The sequence below is a fragment of the Embiotoca jacksoni genome, unplaced genomic scaffold (genome assembly GCF_022577435.1).
Source record: "Embiotoca jacksoni isolate LCO1_2020_lvr unplaced genomic scaffold, fEmbJac1.0.p SCAF_10, whole genome shotgun sequence".
Classification (NCBI taxonomy): domain Eukaryota; kingdom Metazoa; phylum Chordata; class Actinopteri; family Embiotocidae; genus Embiotoca; species Embiotoca jacksoni.
Window position 1 is genome coordinate 16,296,708 of NW_027185230.1, and position 26,780 is coordinate 16,323,487.

Below are 26,780 nucleotides of genomic sequence, written 5' to 3' on the forward strand. Positions count from 1 at the left end.
TCCAAAGAGGTTTTAATGTACAGGTAAAGTGCATGGATTACATGTGAGACACTGGCTGATCCTTCTCTCAAAGCTCAAAATAACATTCGGTTTTAAATGCCAGTTACAGCAATCTCAGGGGTCATGTTATGTTATGTTATGTTATAGTGAAAAGAAAAAATAAATAACGTCAGTATGCTTATTTCAAATTTGTGGAAAAGAGAGCTTTAATGGAGAAATGGTACTCTGCATTTGCTGTTTTCCCGAACCGAGTTATTGTTATTATTTTAGGATGAACATCAGACACTGCAGTCTTGAAATAATCTTGCTGTTACATGAAATCTTTAAAAATTGCGGAACTTTCTTTATTTCTAATTGGTGGGATTTTGAAACAATTATTAAAACTATTCAAACAAGCCTTTCATTTGTAATGTTCTGGGTTTTGCACGAGTTTGAGGATTTCAGAAAAACATTCTATGATTGCCTTAATTTCAAAATGTTTTATTTACCATTGAAACACAACACGTGTAAATAAATACCTCTGTATACTAAGATAGGAGGTAATCAATCTCGTATTCAAATCAAAACCATGTGAAAAATTGAGAGTATTCAAGAGAAATTAGCAGCATTTTAAATGGAATCTTTTGGACTGCTACAGATGGCAGTGCTTAATCTACAGTGAATGCTGTCATGTTCAGGAGGTTAGGGGGGCATATTTCTCACTCATTCTCGTTTATTCACATCCACTCAAGGCATCAGTGACTTTTGATGAACAGGAGCAACTTTAGCACCAAATATGAAACCAACTGAACAGCAGTTAAGAGTCAGAGATGACAGAGATGCTGTTAAACGAGGTGTTCACACCCCCCACAGTCATTTGTCTTTGAAGTGAAACCCTACATCAGTAAACACTTTTTAACTGTCAAGAAAATGATGTTCTCCCACAGACCCATCAAATCCCCCTTTTGGACCAATTGCAAGACCTCCATAAACTATTCATATTTCAGAAAGCCACTGACAAAGGGAGGAAGATTGTATTTAGGTCGGAGAGAGCTTTGCTGCTTAAAGAAAGAGTTCACAAACTTTAAAACAGAAGAAACGATCTGATTCGTTGGCATTGTACAATTGCCTGGAGTCGAGGTTTACGGAGAAGCTGACACATGCAATGCCCTTCAGCTGATGTGATCATTTCCAGTACTTCCTTTGGTCCATTAACTTTGTCAACAGCATCACCAATTAAGAAGAGCAGAAGAAAGACGAACTCGGAAAGACTGGGCCACAGTTGGATGCATTCAGAGAGCGCTGCCTCCTGGTAGTGAAAGAGGGAGTTAAAGAGGGCGAGGAAGTTCAATGGAGCCTGATTATACATGCGTGGGAAACCCTATGCCTGGGGCTTCCAGGTTTGGGCAAGCGAAGCAATATCAGACAACATCTGCCGCTCTGATGTGTTGTTATGTGCAGGGAACACACGCCAAGTCTGAGCTCTAAGAGATATATAGCGAAGACGTTTTAATCAACACTTCCTGCAGAGGAACACAGCAGAACACATTTTCATTTCTTTACCTCTTGCTCGTCAAACTTCTTGAGTTCTGGAACAGTCTGTCCAGTGCCTCATGAGCCGGACGTCGGGTTATCAGAAGGGTAGAGGCTGAAAAAACAAAGCAGAGGAGGCTTTGACTTCAGAGTGGAGCAAAGTCACAACACCTCTGCTGCGAGGTGCCAAGGCCTGTTGAAGTGAGCAGACCATCTGCTGTGAAGACGTCAAACCGATTTATGGGTGGGATCGATTTGCTTTATTCCTTTACAGCCGAGTGAGTACAGGTTGTACATTAAGTCCACACATTTTTTTTCTTGTGCCATAGCATCCTTTGAGTGGTCAATACCCAGCTACAATTCAAGCGTGACTATAAAATTTCCCCTCGGGGATTAATAAAGTAACTACCTATCCTAACCTAACCTAAACAGCAGATCCCTGAAAGGAAAGTCATGAACAAGGTACCTGCAGGCACAGCGGGCAACCTTTTTGGCATCAAAAATCAAAGCCCCGATCCAAGGCAGGCCATCGACAGATAAGGCGAGCGGACAAAGCTCCGGTGTGAAAAAAGATGGCTGACATTTTCCCCCCTCCTGATGTTCGTAGGGATAACGTGGAGCACTCGCCAATGAAAGTTTGAAAAAAAAAAGAGGGGCAGCTGCAGGCACTGTAAGGATGGATATGCAAATAATATAATATGTAGACAGGAAGAAATTGTAGAGGATTGATATAATTAAATATAACAAGTCATTTTCTTACAATGCCTTATAGCAGGGATTACAAATGTATCTACAGTATACTTAACCTCATTCGATTTTTATTGCACTGTATAAAAGTTTCATGTCTATAAATACATTTTTAAGATACATATTCCAATATTATTGAATCATCCATAATTTATCATTTAAACCAGTTTAAATTGAGGAACAATTTTTTTTTTTTTTTTTTTAATTCAGCTTTAAAAAAATGTGATGTTTACGTAGCTGGACTCGATATTGTCTTGTTCCAACAAAGGAGCTACCGAAACTCATTTGGTTACTTGCTCATTCAATCCCCTTTTCTGTGTCTGCCTCTAAACTGTGAGCGCCTGGTGAGACAAAACAGTGACAGAGCCTCGAGAAAACCGTACAGTCATATCTGACAGAGATAAGATCAACAGCAGTCTGGAAAAGCCACTGAAACAATCAACGTCCGGAGATAAATACCTGTATGGATTTTTGTTTTGTTTTAAATTAAGCAGCTAGGAGCAAAATGACTATTTTTTGCACATGGCAACAGGCAAATCTAATTAGAAAGAAATGGCTAATGGCCTCAGGACCTTGGTATTAAATTAGTACACCAGAGCGATCTCTCATGTGGGTGTTGAATCCGGCAGCCACGGTGCACGCACACGCACATAACAGTGCACACGCACATAACAGTGCACACGCACATTGAGAACATGTCATCCGGTTTAACTGATTTTTAAAGGTATTTACATAAACTGTGACTGCTTTTTTTTTTTTTAATGTAACACAAGTACTTTTTTTTTCAATCAGTTTATCAAAACGTATTTGAAGTGGCCTATTTAATGGCGATAAACACTTTAAACCGGTGAAATGTCGGTGGACATATTTTTGGTGGTTTCAGATGCAGCAAATGTCTTGTGTGGTGTTAAAAGTTGACACCAGTCAAGAGTGAAAAGAAGCGTTGGAAAGAGAGAAAGCAGCCATTCTGTCTCCTTCCAAAGAGTGGAGACGGACCCGGTGGGGTAACCAGGGTCAAGGAAGGACAACTTGAGTTTTTCCAACACCGGTCACACATTTTTGCTCTCTTCCTCGTGTACTTTTCATGTACTGTCAGTAACTATGCTGCCATTAGGCAGGAGACCGTTCCAGTGGACATTCTCCTCAGCTGCGTTTGAATTGGAAACGTGTCCACTCACTCCTCACTGCGCTGTTTGCTGCCTTTAACACTCACTGGTGGAAAACGGCAGACAGCTGTTGACACATTTCTGACACTATTCTGATGTTCTGCTGCAATAATGTGTAGTTTAAAGGCCAATTCTTATCTCTGTGTCACATAAACAAACACCAGAACATCTGCTCCACACGAGGCCATGGAAATGAATGTTGCTACTTTTGGTTGAAGTACACCAGTAATAACCATAAATTATGTGTTTTTTTGTTGATAAACCGAAGGCATCCTGTGTTTCCTTATAAGACGCTCAGGCGCACGGCACCTCAACTGTGTGAGATTTGAATGGCTTTTTTATTTTATTTTATTTTTTTAAAGGGATTTTTTTTTTTGACCCCCATTGAAATGAGAATGTCTTACATGTCCACATAGTGAGTGAGTGAGTGAGTGGGTTGCCCTCCACGGAGCCCACCATGTTTCTACAGTAGCCCAGAGGAGATGAGCCAAACACTGTCTCGGGTGTTTGGCTGGTTTCGCAGCCATTCTCACGTTTGGAAAAGGAGGGTGATGCGAGGGGTGTTTAGTCAGTTGCAATTTGCAATCTCTTCACTAGATGACACTAAATCCAACACACAATATTTAGTGTCAGGCCTACTATCTGAACCATCTGAGGAGTCAACATTTTTGGGCTCGACCACTGGTGAGAGACCATATAAAATGTCGTGAATGTCACTAAAACGATCATTTTAAGTAAAATGACAAGACCTCACAAGAATCAATTATATAATAAAGAATTTATTTATTAAAACAATAGCATTAAAATAATTTGATATAAGCAGAATCAATCCACATATCTGATAAAGAGGGCGATGAAGATGCAGCCGAACAGGGACACGGTCGAGGCTGAGAGGACCACCACGATGACACTTCCTGCCGCGTTGACCAGAGCTCCGAGCCCCGCGCCAACAACGATCTGAGCCAGCTGGACCATGCAGGTGAGCGCCGCACAGTCTATCCCGCTGCCACGGGGGGTTTTAAGGCTTCCTACCAGCTTCAGTTGTTCCTGGAAGCACAAAGGTGAAGTTGTGTTGGCGATTAGAGAAGGAGATTGAGGGAAAACAGGAGAGCAAGAGCTCATGTCCTCACTTTCTGTAGGCCTATTATCAGAAAAGGCAATCAATAGCATCTATCATGAGAGCACCTCACATGGGTTTCACCTCAGCCATTTCATGTTGAGTTTCATCACTGACTTATCTAGTTCAACATAATGAGGTATTGATTGAGCCTGTTAGTGTCTTACTAACAATAATTCATTTGTTAACCTACTCCAAATGGATAATACTGCACTTTATGATTTATTGAGGAGTACAAACCTGTTTGAGAAGGTCGCAGCAATATTACAACCAGCGTTAACTTAATTGGTCATTTTGACATCAATTGTTGCATTTTAGCCAGAGATCATGATTGGAAACTTATCTGTCTTCAAGATCTGTACATATGAGCTTGCGGTGAGTTTTAAATATGAACGATGACAAAAATGCTCAAGTTTTACGAAAAGACCATCTTTGCACTGATGAATTGAATTGCTTTATGCTTTACGTTTAATATATGTGTACACATGACTCCCTGCAGAGTGTTGATGCAAAGAGGATTATCCTGGTGTAACATAATCAACTAAATGAAGGCAATTAAACTAATGAGAAGGTCAGTTCAATACTATTTAGCATGTGAAGACAGTTAATGGTGAATGTCTTCTATGGGTCTGCTGGGAGCTTCCCACAATTTTTGGGCTTAATTTGAACATTATCTTTGTCTCTTATGCCTAATTTTGACAGCATCAAAAACAAATTAAAAAACAAAACAAAAAATTCTGTCTTGGGTTTCCCATTTGGAAGTAAAACATCTGGAGTGGTGCACCTTTTTGGAATGAATCTTTCATTTATACCAAAATAAAGCATCTTAACGGTGAAAAACACCATTTGGGTACCTCCTCGTCACGCTGATACTCCGCTATCAGGTTGAATGGGATGGTGTAGAGTGTGCTGGACATGACTCCGAAAATGCTGCAGAGGATGAGCGTGGCGATGACGTTTGGGAAGAGGCCAATCAGGCTGGTGCCCATGCCAAACACAAAGTAGCCCATAAAGTATAATCCCTTTAGACCGACGTATGGGAGGAGGAAGCGCTGCATGTCTGAAAGCAAGCAAACAAACACACACACACACACACACGCACACACACACACACACACACACACACACACACACACACACACACACACACACACACACACACACGTCATGGAGAGTGCCAATTACTTGAGAACCAACAAACCCACATCAGGTCTGTTGATTCAGGGTAGATAGAGTGGATTATGTGATACCTGCTTTGTCGTTTATGATCCACTGTGTATTAGATTTGCTACGGCTGACAGGAGTTTAATGTAACAGGATGACTTTTATTTCCAAGGAGCAATGAAAAGCATAGGGGACTATAAATATAGGCAATTTCACATTGAGCAAATGGCAAAAATTCATTATTTATACTATATGGATAATGCCATAGCAGCCCTACCTTTGAACAAAAGTGTGTGTATAATAACATGGCAAACACATTTCATTGGCGCTCAGAGCTCACTAATGAATGGCTGCAGCCTGCAATCCAAATGCAAAACACGTGGGAGTGTTAATTGCCTGCTGTTAGCCATTTCCCTGCACAATCTTGTCAGGCTGTCATTCACAGAGGGTCTAATAATGTCAGTGCAGGGCATTGTAATATTAGCGGATGCTGTTCATGAGAATGAATGCAGACAAAAAAAAACCACACTGTTACTTATTCTTTGTCAGTCACACGGTAACTTACATGAGTAAACAGCAGAGGACACCGCATTAATACACAACCCCCAGCAGCCAACTTCTACTCCCCTCTCGTATGTGGCGTAGTCTGTAGAATTGTGTTCGGCATAAGGATTTCCCTTGTAAACTATCTGCAAAGAGAAGGAAGGTCATTTGAAAAGGAGACTATAAGTAAAGGAAAAGGATGATAAAAGCTTAAAATCAGAGCACACGGCATCAATAATGTAAACATTGTAAACATTGTAAACACTGTAAACACGTTGGCTACCTTCTTTGATAAAGAAATCTTTCCAGTAGAAATGTGTTCATTTCCCTCTCACTCACTCACTCAACAGGGACTCCGACAATACATTTCCTATCCGTGATAACAATGTGTGCAATTTCAGATAACGCATTGGTGCTTCTGTGTTTAATTAACCGAGGCTGTGAATCCCGTGTCATGGATTGAGATAGGTCCTTTGATCGGCGTGCTCACGGTGACACTATAAAGCAGTCATCGTTAATACACATGTCAATAGGAGATTACACACAACAACCACCTCCTCCTTCTCCTCCTCCTCCACCACTGGCAATCTCTGTGTTCCCCCACACAAACAGGGATTACTGAAAGTAATAATATAATTCATCACCATTTAATCATGGGATTACACTTTTTTATTCATTGTTGTTATTATTATTATGAATCAAAAATAGGCCCATCTCCCTGTACTGAATGTGACAATATCAAACTGTAACTTGCGATGAAAAATCCAAAAGACAAATGAAGGAAATGCTCACGTTTGAGAATATTCGGAAACTTTACCTAAATAAATGGCTTAAACAATTAATTGTCAAAATAGTCAATGAAACGTTTTTGTTGCTTGACTAACTGATGAATAGAAATCCCACAATGCTATCTTGCTGTGTTGATTTTCTACAAAAACATGTAAATTGTAAAATGTACAATTTCGATAGTTCAAGTGATAATTTGACATTTGTGAAATTTTCCTTTTCTTGCCGTTGGTGTCAAAGTTGTATCTGTATGATCGCCTAAATATGAAGCTGCAGCCTGCAGAGAGTTAGCTTATCTTTGCCCATGGACGCAGGATGAACCTTTCCCTGGGTGTTTTCGAAAAGGTAAATAAAAGCACATCTAAAAGTGAACAAGTAGTGTCTCTTTCGCTCGGCTAAAATAAGATAACTGGCTAGCATTTTCTCCTACGGGTGCTTTTTCCCCCTCTATACAGACGTCATGCAATATAAAAATGTTATTCAGAAGATGTTTTCTACTTTACCACCTGACACAGATACCAAATGTCCAAATTTTTCTAATTGTAAACTTGAAATATTTTGTAAAATACTACAATGAAAACCTAAAACCTTTACATGCTGTTTGTCGCAAAGGGGTTAGGAGGTTTTTAATGCTGTTGTTGTTACACTGACCAGTTACTTTGTGAAATACGTGGAGTCGTAAGTCCACATGGAGACGCATACAAATCAATACCTGTCCCATAAAATCTGTAAAGAAGAGCATGTTGCAGAGGAAAGCGGTCCATCCCAACAGGTGACTGACACAAAGGCAGCGGTAGTGGCCTGGCATGTTGACGATAGCCTTCGTCAGCAACCTGAATGTCATCCTCTTCTGGCCCTGCGGGCAGACACAAACATCACAGACGTCGGTGCCAACAGCAACAAGGGGAAAAAAAAAATGAGCCTCCTATTACTTATTACTCTCCCAGCATTTCTTTTCAAGCAGTGCTTTAATAATAAAAAAAATTAAAAAAAATAAAAACCATGCGTGTGCACCATGAAGATCTTAATTAGAATGAATGAAGGGATTTAACATGAACATCTGAGCTGCACTGAGGACTCTGCTCAAGGATCAGAGATAGATAGAAGATGATAATAGACAGAAGGGGGGGGGATTTGAGAAGGAACAAAAAAATCAAGCTCTTTGAAACAATCAGTAATATCATCCTGTAATAGTTTTAATGTAAAGGCCTGTAACGAGCACATTTTCGATCAATCTTTATGCCTTATGAATGAAACAATAAACCTTGGCAATATCTTCAGTGAGCTCAGAGCTCAGAAACAAACTTTATATTCTGACTGATGATTTTTAAGAAACAAAGAACAAAAAAACCAAACCAAACCAATCCAATGAAAGCGAGACGAGAACTATCAAAGCTAAAGCATCAAATGTTCGAGATAATTTAGAGATAGATAGAGAATTTCTTGACTTTCAAGCAAGACCGCAAAGCGAGTTTTCAGATGACACAAGCTACTCTGATTATATACTGTTGGGTTCAAAAGACCAAATCAAAAATCTTTCATATTTTCATGCAAACCTGGGAATAATTAGAAAGCTTCAGGAATTAGAAACATTTCAAAACACAAGAAGTTATGATATGTAAAAAGGAGGAATATTTGGAGATTCAAAACTTTTTCTAGGTCAGCAGTCGATCTGAAGAAAGTTAGGCGCATTTGGCTTTATACAAAAGTGTTGTATTCTTCCAGTGAAGCACACCTTCAGATGACATCTACTCATCGAAGGCTTGTTCAAGTAAATGAACTCTGCGTGGAAAACATGGAATCAGAACTAAGCAGAGGTCAAATTGTTATTCTATGCCAAGAGGGGATTTCTCAGCAACAAATCATGGCTAGACTGAAGGTATAAGGTGGCGGTGCTCGGAGCTGTAAACAATCTTTGCCTAAACTGGATCACTATGTGTGTGTGTGTGTGTGTGTGTGTGTGTGTGTGTGTGTGTGTGTGTGTGGGGCCTACTTTGGAGTTGGACACCGACACCGAATTGACTCCACCATGAAAATCATTATTTTTTTTTGTTAAACATTCACCTTCTGGTTTGCATCTTTGTAGAGATTTTAGGATTCATAATGCAGTGAGACAATGAGCCTAAAACAAACACACCTTAAAGCCTTAAAGCTTTGCAAGATTTGCTTGAAGATCAAAGAAGACTCAAAAGTGCCGAGTGTGTCATCGACATTCCTCTACAGTCGCATGATGTCAGGCTAACTGAACAATCCATACATGTCAAGAAGCCCTCCAGCTCAGGATGATCTGATCTGTTGCACACATGTTTTGTGTAGAGTCCCTTTCCAGCTTGAGAGAATGCTGTCATGAAAGTAAAGGCAAGAATCGTCTACATTTTTCAAAGATTCAAAACTCAACTCGGCTCGTATGGTTTGCTACTATGATCTATGTGAATCTAACTGACGACCTCAGTGATGAATGATGCAGAAAACGGTTTCATATTGGAAAATTGATGTTGCACAGGATCTATTCACACATTGGCTATATATTCAATTAAGGTGGTTATTGGCAAAGTTTCTGCTGCAGAGCAGAGGCGAGTTTTTCCATTTGAACCTGAATACACTTTCCTGTGAAATTTTTCTATATGTACAGTTCCCACGTTGTCCATCTGCTCAGGTTTCTTCAATAAAGGAAACTGGGCTTTCTTTACCCCCACTTATCGTTTCTGGGAAACGTAGTGCAGACCTGACATTATAAACGCAGTACGTGATCATCAGCAGAATGAGTATTTGAGAAAATGGGTAGATCATAACTAAAATTCTGTATTTCACACATAGGATAAGATAATTGCATCCTGAGGGACAATTTATCCTCCACATCACATATAGAATACCTCCTTGTTTGGCTGCTTAGCGCTGGAGGTCACAGAGTTGGCTTCACTCAGAGCGGAGAAAGACCGAGCCCGGCGCTCTGCAACAGGCGCTGGGACTACAGAAGAGACAGACTCCCTAACCAGTGCTCCGTAACCATTGCTGTTGGACCCCAGTAGGCGGAGGGCACTGGCAGATGAGGAGTCGGGTGTAGATGGGTCCTTCCCCAAAGGTTGCTCTGGAATACTGAAGAGGTGCACGGTGAGGAAAATGCTCCAGGTCAGGGCTGAGAAGAAGTAGATGACTTGATACTCAGAGCCCAGCAGCTGACCCATCACAGAATGACCCCAGTCCATAGCTCCCACCAGGTAACCACACGCTCCACCCAGCCCTGGAATACAGAAAAGCAAACATTGAAAAACTGTAGATCACGTGCATTTTGCTAGAAATGTTGAGGAGGGTTTTGTGTGTGTGTGTGTGTGTGTGTGTGTGTGTGTGTGTGTCTTTGGTAAGTATTACTACATGTAGTTAGACCGCAAACATAAAAACAAAGAAAATCTGTTTGAAAAAAATTTCCTATTCAATACCTAAAAAGAGTGGTTTTGAGTGGCAGCTCTGGGCGTCTCCGTCCGTCACCACCTTGGCAGCACCTGACTCAACCTTACACGGCGAATCCAAAAATAGACAAAGTGGTAGTGCATGTGTGGAACTAAGGTGGACCGAATGAAGCCTGTTAAAACCTGTAGACCACTCCCCAACTGTTGCAGCACCTACCTATTACTCAGAGCGGCCACGTCCTTAATTATAGTGTTAGCCTGAATACAATTTGATCGAGTGATTTAAATAAAGAGGGAAAACAAGCTACAGAGACCAAAACCGGGTTTTTTTTCTTAAAAAAAAATAAAATCAGGCTGTAAACATTATTACTTGTGCTGTAAAGTTAATGTGGGAGTTGGGAGGGAAATTGAGCCGCTTTTGGCGCGGCACTCAAGTGGCCATTACAGGAACTGCAGCTTTTGGCACTTTCACCTTGACTTAATTTGTTGCACTCCGGCGGTTGCTGCTTGGTTTAAACATGCAATAATGGATTATTCAGCCACATGGCAGCCGCAAAAACAAAGACAATCATGATCATTCATTTGGAGTCGTGTTTAAGGTCTCCTGATGAATGTTGTGCAACATGAGCTGTGCTTGTAGCTCTGTTTTTGGTCTCTATCTGGCTCTTCAGCTGCTTAATGCTCCATATGCTTAGCAGCTTGTCACTCACTTTGTTTGCCTGCTGTTTGCTGCTGAGCATGTAGCAACATAGTCTTTGAGTCTATGATCAGAAATAGACTGCACAAATGTGATTTAAAGGGCAGGAGTGCCAGGAAAAAGCTTTTTACTGTCCCAAAAGAACATTAAAAGCAAAACTACAGTTTGCAAATGAACATACAGTCAATCAGAGACCAAGCCTTTTAGTATAATGTTTTCTGGATGGATGAATCAAAGATTGGGTTGAGTAATTGATTGGACAATGAATTCTGCATCATAGTAAAAGGTGCTTGAGGATGATATTAGGCGGTCTGTCTGATAGTTGAAGATGAACTGTAAGTGGACCTCTAAATAGGATATTCAATACACGAGAAAATCCACCGAGGAACTGCTCTAAAAGAAGAAATGGAGGGTTACATTATGGGATCATCAAAACTATGCTTTGAATGTGAATGGTGCAAAGCATGCAAGAAAACCCTGAAGCTTCTTGTAGAAATTTGGCATGGAAGAGTGACCAAAACTTTAGTAAACTAAACTACAGTCAGAGAGTGGAGGATAATTCAGCAAAACACCTACAAGAAGTTATTTCTGGTTGAGGAGGCAACCTACCTTCTGATGCCAGGGGGGGGTACTTGATATTCCACAATATGTATTCATATTTTTGTTGTAGAAATGACTGGAAAAGTTCATTTTCCTTGCGGTGTTGTTCAAGTACACCATACTTATTTGTAGGCGGGGGATCAATGTTTCCTTGTTCAGAAATGGCAAAAACAGCCAACAATGTCCATGTTTCCATTTATTTTTTGTCACAATTGCATCCACTGTACATACTGTATTGCAAAGGAAAGAATCCTCCTCCTCCTCCTCCTCCTACTACTACTACACACCAGTGGAAAAAGTAGTGTAAAAAAGAGCAAGTAAACATATTGTATGTCATTATATTGCTGTACTGTTAATTGAATTAGGAAATAATCTTGGTTGACGTGGAGCAGAAAGCAATAAATGAACACATTAGCATAAAAGATTCAGAGATTATTTGCAATTAGATTACTTATAATAAGGCAATATGCAGGCAGTGGATATAACTCATCGGGATTTGGGATTTGGCCCGTTTGTCACCAACACTACTGCTCACTGTCACTCACAGGGAAGTTGTACCTGCACGCAACATCTGCTTTGGTGTGGTGTGGTGTGTTAAATGTCTCTGTCTCGACACTATAATAGATTTTATTGGCCTCTTTACTGTTAAAGGAAATTGAGTATAAATACCTGAGAGACAGACTTCTCCTTTATTGAGTATTTGAAGATGGGAACAAAACAACACAGCTGACTTTTTATGTAAGTGTCATATGTGCACTGTGATATGGACAAATTGGCAGCAAACTCGCAGTGAATCGCCAGTTCTTTAGAAATCGGTTGCCTGTTACTATGCAACACAGAATACCTAAAGGCAGAAATTGTGTTTTTGTTTTTATGTGATGCTATTATTCTTAATTTAACTTAAAAGTACCTGGGTGTCTCCATCGACAACATACTGAACTGGAAGACCAACATCAGCGCTGTCTACAAGAAGGTGATGAGTCGACTCTTTTTCTTGAGGAAACTTCGATCCTTCAATGTGTGCAGCGAGATGTTGGAGATGTTCTACCATCTGTTGTGGCCAGTGCATTGTACTTCGCTGTGGTCCGCTGGGGGAGCAGCATTGGAGGCGGTGACACCAACAGACTTAACAAACTGGTTAAAAAGGCCGGCTCCATCATTGGCTGCAAACTGGACAGCCTGGAAAAGGTGGTGGAGAGGAGGACGCTGAACAAACTATTATCCATATTGGATAATCCTGTCCACCCTCTCCACCACCTGCTGCAGGGACAGCGGAGCACGTTCTCCAATAGACTCCTCCAGCTCCGCTGTCACAAGGACAGATACAGGAGATCATTCCTGCCCACTGCAATAAGACTGTACAATAACTCACCTCTGGCAAAATCCATCACACAACAACAACGCTGTTGTCTGTGTTTCTTGTTTGTTTAAATATAAAAAAATATATATATATACTGTACTGTATATACTGTATATACTGTGCATTTTTATATTTAATATTTTTTGCTGTTATTTTATTGCTTTCCTGTATCTATAAATGCTGCTGTAGCGAAAAAATTCCCCCTTGGGGATTAATAAAGTAACTACCTACCTACCTACCTATCTTAAAGGCGACATTATTGTTCTGGTTTATAAAACGGGACATGCTTACGTTAGGATACACACACAAGCTTTGCGTTAGCGGACCAGTAAAATACTCCAGTCAAAACTAGATAACAAAAAATGTACTTGGTTGGTGGACAGACTGAGTGATGGATGGATTTATTGATGTATTAACTCCTGCAGCTGCAGTCCCACATAAATATGGACAAATCAGAGAGATTGAAAACAAAAAGGGAAGAGATTTAAGAAAGCAAGGGGAATTTTATATAGATAAACAGTGCAAGTTAAACTGAAACTGATTCACATCACAGTAATGACATCTTTCATTAAGGGCTAATTACTTGAGAGATCTGGCTAAGCGGTTAAAATGGCACACCCTTCAAAAAGCAGCACTAACAGCTCTTTGGGGCTGTGGTTTGAGGTGAATGTGAACATGAGCCAACGTGTACTCATTGACAAGAGTCCCTTGTCACTGCTGCCATTTGGACTTATTAGAAGGAAAGCAAAGTAGTAATAATAATGATGGCTGCACTCCACTTAGCGGTGGGCCTGTTTTTGTGCATGTTTGTTCAATCTCATGGTTTACTGGGACCGAGCAATCATTCATACACTTGTGCTTTTTGAACAAATGACAAGGCAAAACGTCTGCTGTTAAAAAGGTCTGTGCTGAGGTTTACGAAACGAATCCGTGAAGCCGTTATCAGGAGCTGCTATTACAGGAGACTGAGGCCAAGTCGTGACACATGGTGACAGAAAGAAAACAAAAGCCACAGAAACAATCGAGGCGTGATAACCGCCACGTAAGAGAAGCCGCTGGGTGATTAATATTAGGAGGGTGATTAATATTAGGAGCAGTGGTTGTGGAAGCTGGCTGTATAGAAAACGGAATCAGTTTGAATCCATTATTGACAGGCCTACATACGGAGATGCGTTTGAACAGTGCTATCACTGTAACTTCCACCTTTACTTGAGTGTTTTAGTGTGTTAACATTTAGTAATTATCACTAAACACAAAGTACAGCTGGAAATGAAGAGAATGTCAGCAGTTTTGCAGGTATTTGGTCACAATCCAAATAATTGGACGAATTAAAATGATGGCCTGACAGTGACACTGAAAGGAAAGGTGAAGCATCAACAGAGTAAGTGTAATCCATCCTGAGTGGAGCGTGTGTGTGTGTGTGTGTGTGTGTGTGTGTGTGTGTGTGTGGACCAAATGTTATGCCAATCCATCCAAACATTGTTGTTAGTCTGTGTGTGTGTGTGTGTGTGTGTGTGTGTGTGTGTGTGTGTGTGTGTGTGTGTGTGTGTGTGGGTCCAGTGGGTTCCACCTGCAGCTGTGCAAAATCCCTTATCAGTAATGACTTGTGTTCTTTGTGAGAAACTAATTAACACGTGTGGTTTCTGCAGATGAAAATCCAAACGGTTAGCCACTACCTGACCAAATATTGACAATAGATAAGAATTGAGTGTGTGATTGGAAAGGCCAAAAAAAAAAAAAAGAGGGGAAAAAAAACCTCATTCACAGATCGCATAGAAACACCCAATTGTTGCTCTTTCCTCCCGAAACCTCACATACCAGCTGTGACTGGAGTCATGTGCCTGGCCTCTGCCTCTCTCAGTCCAGACCCATGACTGCAGCACATGACTAGCTCGGGGCTGGATTACTGCCTGACTAGCATGCTCACACCCCCACCAGTGCCTGCTGGCAGCCAAGTGTACCACTGACGCTCACACCAAGAACATCATCTTATCCCCCAAGCGGTGTGTGTTAAAGAATATATAGTCGATCCTAGATATTTTGAGATTTGTCTTTATTGACTCATCTGGAACCTATTTTATGAAGACTATGGTGCTTTAATGACAAAGCGTGAAACAGAACTAATATCAACAGTAGGAGGTATTTATGATGATGATGATAACAGATGTAATCTGCAGCCTATTCATAAAGAGTAATTATGTATTAGCAGCATGAAAAGGGGACTGATTTGGCTTTGGTGGGATTTGTTATTGTTATTTACAGTTTAAAAAAAAATAAATAAATAAATAAATTCAAAATTAATTTCTTGTGCTGCCTTATAGAAATGTTTTAAAGCCAATAGGAAAAGAAGTTTCTTAAGACTCTGGCACACAAAGTTATAGTTAGCTGTTTCATAACCTTCAGAACAACACATTACTAGTAATTATTCTAAACAGCTGTGAAGAAAAAGGTTAAACATTGAATTTATTTGCTAAAAGTATACTTGCAGTGAATGAGCGCAAACTGGTGAAATATCATGAAATATGGCATTTAATATCAAATGAAATGTCACTGGTGTCTATGTTTTCTCCCTGTTTTTTCAGAAACAGATGGCAGACAGGTTGTAATGACCAATTAAGCCTCTGGAGAACACTGAGTTTATGCTATGAAGGTTTAAGGGGGATCTACCAAATCACAGTCACATAAAGTACCGGCTCAAATGAGAATAAAAACTTGCCCTCTAAAAGTTCTGAAAGTGGCAGTCAAAGAAAGCAAGGTGTGGAATTATCTGGGGTGCCTTGTGTGCCTCAGTTGCAGTTAGTAGATTCCAGATGTCCCTTCAGAAAACATCAAAAACAAAATGGAAATCTATAACTCTGGCTGATGTGTCGGCTGACATCCCTAAATATCCAGTGTGTCTCTGAGGATTTTGTTTTCATGGTTCGATCCGTCCGTATGCACCCGATCAGACACGCAACAATTGTGTTTGTATCTGTGTGTATTTTGGATAATTTTTTTATACGACTACATACAGCTGGATCACTTGAACTAAGGCAAAGTAGAATGTTTAAATACCCTTCTCTGCTAAACTTTATTATTGCATCTGCTGTTTTAGGCTGTCTAGACTGCTAAAGCTTGTATGGTTTTTGGTAGCTGGAATTGGATGTGATTAGATTCGTGTTTTCACTCAAGTAACTGCGTGAGCGTCAAAGAGAACAAGTTTAGAGGTAAACTACTGGTCTTTTATTCCAATTCTAGTAAGGACTAAATTGTATTTGACTTTCTACCTTTTGAGGTGAAAAGATGCTCTCCAGGGACCAGTTTGGGACAAAATTTGGAGACAGTGCGAAAGTTGTCTTGGTTTAGAAATCAGTGGTGGGTTTCTATTGCTGCTCATTTGTAACACCTGGTGACGGGAGGCCTAACGAGCAGGGGGCGTGGTGGGACCAGCTGTAGCCAGCCCTGTTGTAAAAGCAGGAAATGTTTGAAGCGTCAGCTTCTGTCGTAGGAAGACTCGGAGGATAAAAGACAAAGGAGTCTTTCGTTGGAGTCATCGGGGGACGCCGAGTACAACTACCGTTATCCCAATATGTGCGTGCTTTCCTCTCTTATCTAACCCGCCCGTTCCACACATAACCAGCAATCACTGGACTTCCTTGCTCTCACTGACACCTGGATCACACCGGACAACACCTCCACCCCTGCTGCTCTCTCTCCTCTGCCTTCTCCTTCAGCCATACACCCAGACCCACTGGAAAGGGGGAAGGGGAGGTGGTGGTGGTGGTACAGGTCTACTCATCTCCCCCAAATGGCGTTTTTCTCTTTACCCGCTTCCACTTTCTACCCCACTGTCTTTTGAATTTCATGCTGTGACAGTTACTCATCCGGTACAATTAAACATTGTTGTTCTCTACCGTCCTCCAGGTCCTTCGGGAGATTTCTTGGATGAGTTAGACGTCCTCCTGTCAAACTTGTCCTTCTGGGTGACTTTCACATCCATACAGAGAAGTCATCTGATCTTTTTGCTTTTACTGTCCTCCTTTGCTCTCTCACTCAGTTCTTCCCCTCCTACTCACAAAGCCAGTAACCACCTGGACTATATTTTCCCCAGAAACTGCTCCACATTTAAACTCACTGTAACTCCACTTCTTTATCTCTTACTCTCTCCCTCCTCTCTCCCTCCTCTCTCCCTCCTCTCTGCCTCCTCTGCTTTATCTGCCCTCCCTTGAACGGACTCTTTCTCCCTCATGCATCCTAACTCTGCCACAGACACTCTGCTTTCTACTCTGTCTTCCTCTCTTGATTCTCTCTGTCCTCTTACATCACCACATGTCCTCCAGTCCTCCCCAGCTCCATGGTTGTCTGACTCGGTGCTCTGAGAGCTATTATGAGAGCAGGAGAAAGGAAATGGGGAAAATCTAACCACCCTGACGACCTGCTCACTTATCAATCTCTCCTCTCCTCTTTCTCTGCCTCCATTTCTGCAGCCAAAAGCTCTTTCTACCTAACCACAATTCAATCCTCATTTTCCAATCCCAAAAAACTCTTCTCCATCTTTTCCAACCTTCTTGACCCCCCTCCCTCTCCCTCCACCCTTCTACCAAGGCACTTTGTCAACTACTTTACTAAAAAGATAGATGACATACGCTCCTCATTTTCAAACCTGGCTTCTGTAACTACATTTCCATCCCCTTCGCGCCCCCCTCTGTCTCCCAATTAAGTTCTTCCCTTGGTAACCTCAGCCCGCCCAGCCACCTGCCCCCTCGACCCCATCCCATCTCATATATTCTCCAGTCTATTGCTCCTGACCTTCTTCCTTTTCTCACCCATCTCATCAATACTTCCCTGTCAACTGGCTGTTTCCCCAACTCTCTTAAAGAGGCGAGAGTGAACCCTCTTCTGAAGAAACCCCCCCTCAACCTGGCTGAAGTAAACAACTACAGACCTGTCTCTCTTCTTTAATCAACTCTCCTCCCATCTCCACCATAATAACCTTCTCGACCCTCACTAGTCTGGCTTCAACGCAGGCCACTCAACAGAGACGGCCCTCCTTGCTGTCTCTGAGCAGCTTCACACTGCCAAAGCAGCCTCTCTCTCTCTCTCTCTCTCTCTCTGTGTCTGTCTCTCTCTCTGTGTGTCTCTCTCTCTGTCTCTCTCTCTGCCTGTGTCTCTCTGTCTGTGTCTCTCTGTCTCTCTCTGTCCTGATCCTACAAGACCTATCTGCTGCATTTGACACAGTGAACCACCAGATCCTTCTGTCCTCCCTTCAGGACCTCGGTGTCTCAGGCTCTGCTCTCTCTCTGTTCTCATCCTACCTCAACGACCTCACCTACCGGGTAACTTGAGAGGATCTGTGTCTGAACCTTGTCTTCTCACTACTGGTGTCCCTCAAGGCTCCGTCCTGGGTCCCCTCCTCTTCTCTCTGTACACCAACTCCCTCGGCTCTGTCGTTCACTCGCATGGCTTTTCCTACCGTAGCTATGCTGATGACACCCAACTAATCCTCTCTTTTTCCCGATCCGAAACACAGGTAGCCGCACGAATCTCTGCCTGTCTGACTGACATCTCTCAGTGGATGTCCTCACACCACCTGAACATCAACCTCAACGACAAAACTGAATTGCTCTTCCTTCCAGGGAAAGACTCTCCCACCCACCATCTGACTATTACCTCGGACAAATCATTATTAGCCCCGACCCTGACTGCTAGAAACCTCGGTGTGACATGTTCCTGTAGATACATGCTGCACAACATCAGGAGAATATGTCCCCTTCTCACCCAGAAGGCCACGCAGGCTCCAGTCCAGGCTCCAGTCCAGGCTCCAGTCCAGGCTCCGGTCATCTCACATCTAGACTATTGTAACTCCCTCCTGGCAGATCTACCTGTTGGTGCCATCCGACCTCTGCAGCTCATCCAGAAGGCGTCGCTCCCTCACTGCGAGCTAAACACTACTAAATCACCACTGTTTGCCGTCCTGGCTCCTAAATGGTGGAATGAGCTCCCCAACGACATCAGGACAGCAGAAACTCTGTACGTCTTCCGCCGCAAACTAAAAACATACCTCTTCCGACTTTACCTTGAACAGGTAGCACTTTAGTAGCGCTTAAAATGACACTTACTGATAGCACTTTGTAGTTTGGCTTTCTTGAAGAAATTGTATTTTCTTGATTCTTCTTCTTCTGGGTTTTGTACCCTCATGGTTGAAATGCACTTATTGTAAGTTACTTTGGATCAAAGCGTCAGCTAAATGAAATGTGATGTCATGTCATGTAATATCTGACAGAACAAATAGAAGGTCTATTCATCCATTCAACAATATGTTTTTCGCCTGAAGGTGAAATGGAGATAGGTTAATCTATCAAGAAAATGGCCCAGAACATGCAGGCATGACACTTTCGGTGCGGCTGAGCAACACACCATTTCAAATTTTGGAAGGGCAACCAAATATTCATACAAAAACCCTCCACAATGTCACGCTGCAACCGACAACAAATGGCTTTTGTCTTAAACAAAAATTCCACAAAGTCAAATGAGTTTGAACAAAAGAGTAAACCAAACTTGCTCTGTAATTCCCAAAGAGACGTATTAGACAACAAAAGCTGGGAACTGGGAAAAACCAAGAGAGGGATATTTTTACATGGAGACATTGTACGAGCAAGAAGAGTGTTTACTCATTCAGGGTTTACTTTTTTTTTAATAATTTTTTAATCATCTAGAATGATCGTTAAGTATGTTTTGTGACATATATATTTGGTGCGAAAACTACCGAACACCGGAAATCAGTACGTTTTCATCATGGTGTAAGGCAAGCAGCAGAATAAAGCACAAACACAGCAATGACACATTATCCCATCTTGTTAGCCGGTTAGCAAACAGCTGCTTATTTACACTTCTGGCAAAACCTAACAACATTATCATTTCATTGGAGCCGTGTTTTTGTCCACCATGTTCATCATCTTATGGCCTCCTCTATTTGTCTGCCGTATGATGCTGTGCAGGGGGTGTGCAGCCAATTTATTGTGCATTCTTACGTCTGTCTAATGCAACGAGAGTAAAACAAAACCCAAAGTGTCAAACCAAAACAATAAGCTCAAACATGCTCAAAAGCTGTTGCAGCCTTGTCCCTTTTCAAATACACATACGAGTCATTATTTAATCTGTTGTTAATACAAAAATATTCTTTGCAGGATTTTTAATTTGCAAACCCTCATTTTTACCAACAACACTAATGCCTTCATAGAGCATCAATTCTCTACAAGACATTCAATGCAATTACTTCAAGACATTTGCAGATTGAGACAACTGAGAACACAACAATGCGGCTAAAGTTACATTATGTCATTTTGCCAGGCCAATAAAGACTTTCCAAACTTATGGATCCAACAACAAACAAGACACAACATTTGACATTAACGTGCATCCTGGGTGATCGAAGCCCAAGAGGACTAGTATGAGTGTGGCATTTCACACCTGACATTATCATGTGCCACCTGTGACGGGATCTCACTTTCCCATATGAATATGTAAATAAACACGCACGTTACACAAATATTTCAATAAACATGTGAATGTACAGAAACACAGGGGAGGAGAGTCAAAGCAACAGACATAGAATAACTAAAATATTCTTGCTCATTTGGTTCAGATCATTGAATTATTCCAGCAGGTTTGAGAGGGTTGGGCTCTGTGCTGCGGCGGATAGATGAACTGCGCATGAGGACGGGACTCTTCTACAGCTGTGGGTCTGATGTGTGTCCGAAATTACAGGCGAGGTCAACGGAAATAAAAAACAATTTCAGCAGGAGGAGGCTTTGGCCAAAACAAAACATTTCTCACAGTGTGTTTTTTAATCAACTTTACAAGTAACTTTCTCCCGCTTTCTGTGTTGTTCAGCTGAGCTCGGTAGAATAATGCAGGATTTTTCTTTTGCTAACAAAAAATAAAAGACATCTTCAGGCATAACAACTGTTTAAGTGGAGTCAAAAAAGACCACGTAGAACTAACAAACAAGCTGTAATGTGACAGTAACACATGGAAGCACCTGGGTCAGATGCAAACACAGGACCACGGCACTGGAGGCTGCACGTCATATTTCTATTCATTTAGAGGACATCAGTTGAGTAGGTGGCCTTCCTTCATGGCTCAGGATGCATTTGTTTAAAGACTTTTACAAGACTGTGGCAATATGCATCTCAAAACCATCTCTGAATGTGGTCTGAGTGGCTCGGATCTTGATTTGTCCTGGGTGCAATCACACCTGTATTTACTGAATACTTTGATCTGATCCCCCAGGACAGATGTCAACGCCATGTGTGGCCGCGGCCTTAGTGAGCTTTACAGATGCTGAGGCTTTATGATAAGCTAAGCTAACCATCTCCATCTTTTTACATTGAGTGTGCAGACATAAGAATGACATCAGTCTCCTTATTTAACTCGGTAAGAAAGTGTGTGCAAGTCTATATCAACAGACACACACACACACACACACACACACACACACACACACACACACACACACACACACACACACACACACACACACACACACAGCACAGTTCATGGGAACTTTCACACATTCTTCAGCAGCTCCACCCACTCAGTCACACCAGAAAAAGATCCAGTTTGACTCCAAATCACTGCCACACACCATCAGTATGTGATATGCGAGTTGCTCTGCTACAAAAATGCACACGAGGCATTTCTTACAGGCGATAACTGATCACTTCACAGATCACCAAAGATTTATGAAAGAGACCATTAACAAGCAGAAAGTCAACAAAAAGCAGCGAAGCAACACCATGTGTTTATGACGTGTACTACATACCTGTGAGTAGCGCGTGGTAGTGCAGACCTCTTTCCCTGTCTTGATGCGAACACACATCGAACAGGTAGGCCTTGATGGGCCCATCGATGAAGTCTGCAGCGAAGTCGAACAGCACGACTCCGAACATCACCACGACGATGGCCCACACCCTCCTCAACGACCTGTCACTGACTAAAGCTGCAAGACAGACAAATCATCTCACAACACACACTGCACAGTGGCATAAATCATAATAATCATAATAATGTGCTAATCACACAAATAAAGCCCTTGAACTGTCAAATTTGCACGTTTAATTTGGGATGACACACATTGCCGGAAAGCACACTGAAAGAGCTTGTCAGAAATAAAAAAAACATTAAGAAACTTTGGTTCTGCAAGAAAACTAATTATATCTTCAAGCCTGACAGTTTAACATGAAGCCAAATCTTGTTCCGTCTTTTCATCAAAACATAAGAAGGATGTAAAATCGTATCAACAGCAAAACAATAACAACGAATTGTAATTCCAACTTAATGAAGTGGATTTTATGATTTAAGTAAGAGATACGAGTGTATTTTGAAACCAAATAAGTCTAATAAAATCTGTACAGCAGAGAAAGATTTCAACCTGCCACTCCGTTTTACATGAAGTCTAAACAGACTTTTCTCCAACTTGTTAAACGCAAAGAAAAAAAACAACTACTACAATTTCAAATCAAAAAGCCAAATTCCTGTGATGGTCAAAGTGACGCTAATACTTTTTTCACGAGACCAAAGGTGCCTCCAACGAAACATTATGTCACACGGTTGCTTTGCCATTTACTACAACCCTGAGAAACAGGGCTGTCCCTGAGAAAAGCTCATCCGCTTACCCGCTGTACGTCAGAACAATGAAATACTTCACAGTCCAGATGAGGATTATAAGAATGCTAGGATCCTTTTTCAAAAGAAACTCAACCAATAATCACAATCACAGCACTCAGCAAATGTTCCAGATGATCTTATTTACAGCCTACAAACCACAGCATAAATGCACATTGTGTCCCTGTTGTATCATTTCATTCTAAAAAAAATACTTTTCAACCACCCGTACGTTACTTGTACATGCTGTTAAAGATGTGTTTTTTGATGTCTTTTCCAGTGATTGCTCTTTGATCCAAAACTAGGATTCCAGTTATTATAGTGACGCATTTAAAAGTCAATTATGATTGCATGTGTACTCAAGCCGTCAGTGTTCCTGTGGACCTCTAAACAATGAGGAAACACTGTCACACTCCGGGCTGCTTCTTCAATGAAAGCTCTCTTTACTCAACGTGTCCTTTCTTTCATTCATGAAGGTCACTGGTTCCTTTACGTGGAGAACTTGTGATGCTGCCTTGAGCCTGGCGGACTCTGAACAAACAATTTGCATGATATCTGTGGTTTTAGTGCTTCAGAATAGAATACAAGATGAGATTATCTGTTCCACATCATCATGTCTTTGCCAGTGGGCATCGGTTCAGGACCACCCTCAGAAATCACACATTTAACTTTGGTCACGAGTTAAAAATGTGAGCGCAAGAACATCTCGCGACCTTCTTCCGACACATTTAATGTCTAAGAGTTAAACAATATTTTTACTTCATGATGATGCATGTGTCACTTTTCTCCCCAAATCTGTGAGCGAGCAGAAAAGGATACAGTATTGACTCTGAGTCTGTAAAAGTTTAACAGATTAGAGAAAATTTCAGAGTAAAATATACGTTATAATAATCGTATCAGTGTGAAAATATATCCTAAGCCTGGATGGCAGGTAAAAGCTCATTTTCTTTCAATGCCAACAAAGCCATTAGATGAGAATAAGTTAAACTTTTTTACATCATTCATTTTCCCTTTTTTTTTTTTTTTTTTTTTTTTTTACAAGACAAGTAACAATTCAAGTTTTGCCTAATGGCTTTTGGTTTTGCCAAATATAAACAGTTGGCCGACAACGTTGTACAAGATTTCTGTTATTCATTGTGTGTCTTGCTTTTTTCTTACATTAAATCCACTGTCAGGCCCAAAACAACAACTCACTCTCATATAACAAGATTACACATATGACTGGACCTCCCTCCTTCCCACTGTCTGGTTCTGTCACCTCTCCCTCGTAGTCTCCTGCCCATCCCTCACCTGAGATGACAGTATCTCCATTAAGAAACAAGGTGATTCCCAGCAGCATGAGGACGCCCAGCACCAGGATGTAGGGCCTCCGCCGGCCCCACGGCGAACGGCAGAAGTCGCTGGCCGAGCCGATGACGGGTTGTAGCAGGAAGCCCAGGATGGGGCTGATCAGCCACACCAGGCTGTACAGACTGCGTGGCAGGCCCACGCTCAGAAGCACCGGTGTGACGAACGCCGCCTCCACGGCGTAGCAGAATTCCCTTCCAAACATGACCAGGCCGTGGAGGACAAGGCGGCCCCGAGAGCGCCTGGGGGCCTTCGTGCCTCCGAACACAGCGCTTCCCCCGCTGTCCATGTAGTCCTCTTTGGAGCCAGTGTAGTCTGTTGCGTATTGGTGCAAAGAAGTGCCGACATGTCTGCTGGGCTCCGGGAGCCGGTAGGGTTGGGGCCTCGTGGACTGCTCCTCTGATAACAGGGTCATGTCGAGAGAGGGGAAAGGGGAGTAGAAGGGGAAAGGGAGAGTGAAAAGGGAGACCTAGATCTAGGTAAAACAAGGTAAAGCGGGAAGGTTTGCCAGCGTCTCTCTCAGTCAGCCAGGTGATGGAAAAATGGCCAAATGCCAAATCCTTGCACTGGTGCTCAGCTCCAGCTAATCCTCTTCTCTATTGCATAGCTGAGCAATGAGGCCACGATCCTCACAGCTTTGCTTTGCTTTACTTTACATGTGAAGGTCTGCCTCTTGGTCTGAGCACAGCTGAGTGGGGCTCAATGAAGAGGAAAGAAAAATGAGGGAGGAGAGAAACAAGTGGGTGTATTTCACAGATTAATAAGATCGCTTTTCCCCCTTCTTCAGTCTTCGGGTAAAGGCCCGGGGCACTTCCCGGAAGTATTTCTCTGGAATTGCATGCATGTGATTGTGTGATTTGGCCCATTGTTTCCAAAGTCATTCATGATGATTAGCCAGCTCAATTTACAATCTTTATTGGTGACTACTTATCTCCAGCAACCAGGCTGGTGCCACCAGACTTGTCTTCAGTAGTTACTATTTACAAAAAAAAATATTTTCACTTTACATTTGCCGGTTCTATCTTTGTATTTGGCTTTTTTTAATGTTTCCATTGGTGGCACACATTAAGAGTTCAATTAAAATATTAGGGTTTAAGTGGTGAATGATCAAACAAGTTGTACTAATCAAGTTAAAGTAGTAGTAATAAGTTATTATTACATTACATACACTTCTTTTTTTTGGAGAACATGTTTTTTTTTTTTTTTTTCCCTAAGTCACAAGGAAAGCTCAAAGAAAACACGGCCTTGCATTTTAACACGACCCCTGTCATGTTCCTCCAGTTCCTAAGGTCTTTTTTTTTTTTTTTTTTTTATCTTTCGATCTTTATTTCAACTATTGCAATTCCCTTTTATAAATAGCTCTTCGCTGGACATGGACCATTACCTTGCAAGATTTCCCCAAAAGTTCAATTTTAAGAGTACATGTCCATCTTTCTCAGAAACAGCAGACCGGCCGTAGAAATCCCAAGAATACCAAGAAGATTCAGACACGTCTGTGCAAGTGATACTCAAAGCACTCTTTGGCCTTTATTATTTTGAAATTATTCCACCTAAACCTTTCAGATCTCATCCTCTCAGAGTGCTGACACATTTTTCATGAAGTAGAGTGGTCCTGCTGAGCTGGTAGATCCTTTTTCCACACCTATATCCTTATTTAAAAACCACTGGATTAATCTTAAAGGAGGCTACAAATCAGCACTGAGCAGCATCACAGGACAGCCTGGAGGGATGTGCCACTTTCTAGGGGTCCAACCTGTAAGTCTATTTAATTGTAAACCGTCACTCAGCAAAAATAACACTCGCTACCCACCTGATCTGAAAAGGCAGACGCAACAACTAGTCCACAATGAGACCCGTCTCCAGCAGTGGAAAGTAGCATATAGTTATATAAATCTGAGCCATTCACACTTTTGAGACTTTCCGTTTCATTAATTTACATTTTAATTCTCAGCAGTTCCACTAAAGATGCTTTCTTTTAAGACCCAAACAGTCAAACTATCCCAAATTTTGAGCAGTAGTAGCCCTAGAACTTTTTTTTTTTTTCCCCACTCTCTTTTAAAACGTGTCATTCATAATCCTGCTGACATACAAATAACCAAACTAAACAACAAACACACACAAAGAAACAACAACAGGCTTGACGTTTACGGATGGCATGAAATCTCCTCTGGCCTCATTTGTGAAACCTGGTTGTGTGCTAGTTCCAATTTAGTGACCTGTCTCTGGCGAGTTCAAAATACTTGAGGCTGTCTTAAGGTGTTTATCCGAAGGTGGAGGTTCCCACCAGGACAGCATCCATTTGGTACGGCAATGATAAGTTATTTTGTTTTCTTTACACTCACTTGCAGGGAGTTATTAGTAGTATTCTTCCTTATATTATGTAAAGTAAGACTTTATATAGGCTGTAATTGAAATGCTGTCAGAGTGAAGTTGAAGTCTGGCAGTATATGAAGGGCCGATAGTCTTTTGTGTCGAGGGAGAGCAATGGACTGAGGCCAAAGCCCCGAAGGCTCCAGTGTTGGTGACGATGACGATGACGATGACGACGTTACTGTGCATATTGTGACTACCTGTGGTCTATTATGAAGGAAACTGTGGATGCAGTGGATAAGGAGTGGGGGGAGGGTGGGTCGGTGACACGTTGCAGTCTCATGATCATCTGGTGCCGTTACATTGTACTGAATGGAGC

General features: G+C 41.7%; 1 protein-coding gene across 1 annotated transcript; it reads right to left on the minus strand.

Annotated features, from left to right (window-relative positions):
* Window positions 1-4,250: 4,250 nt before the first annotated feature.
* On the minus strand, window positions 4,251-24,506 carry slc45a2 (solute carrier family 45 member 2). Its single transcript, XM_069159994.1, has 7 exons — window positions 24,035-24,506; window positions 21,903-22,079; window positions 9,909-10,276; window positions 7,748-7,891; window positions 6,272-6,395; window positions 5,397-5,602; window positions 4,251-4,472 (listed from the first exon to the last, which is right to left on the minus strand). The coding sequence occupies exons 1-7, from the start codon at window positions 24,504-24,506 to the stop codon at window positions 4,251-4,253; spliced, it is 1,713 nt and encodes a 570-aa protein (XP_069016095.1).
* Window positions 24,507-26,780: the final 2,274 nt, after the last annotated feature.

What these genes read in the sequence shown, in the direction of transcription:
- slc45a2 (XM_069159994.1), bottom strand. Translation starts at nt 24,506, where the DNA reads ATGACCCTGTTATCAGAGGAGCAGTCCACGAGGCCCCAACCCTACCGG. An exon ending in TTACAGATTTTATGGGACAG is followed by an intron (nt 6,396 to 7,747) that starts GTATTGATTTGT and finishes TTCTCTTTGCAG; the next exon opens with ATAGTTTACAAGGGAAATCC. An exon ending in AGTATCAGCGTGACGAGGAG is followed by an intron (nt 4,473 to 5,396) that starts GTACCCAAATGG and finishes TTGTGCTTCCAG; the next exon opens with GAACAACTGAAGCTGGTAGG.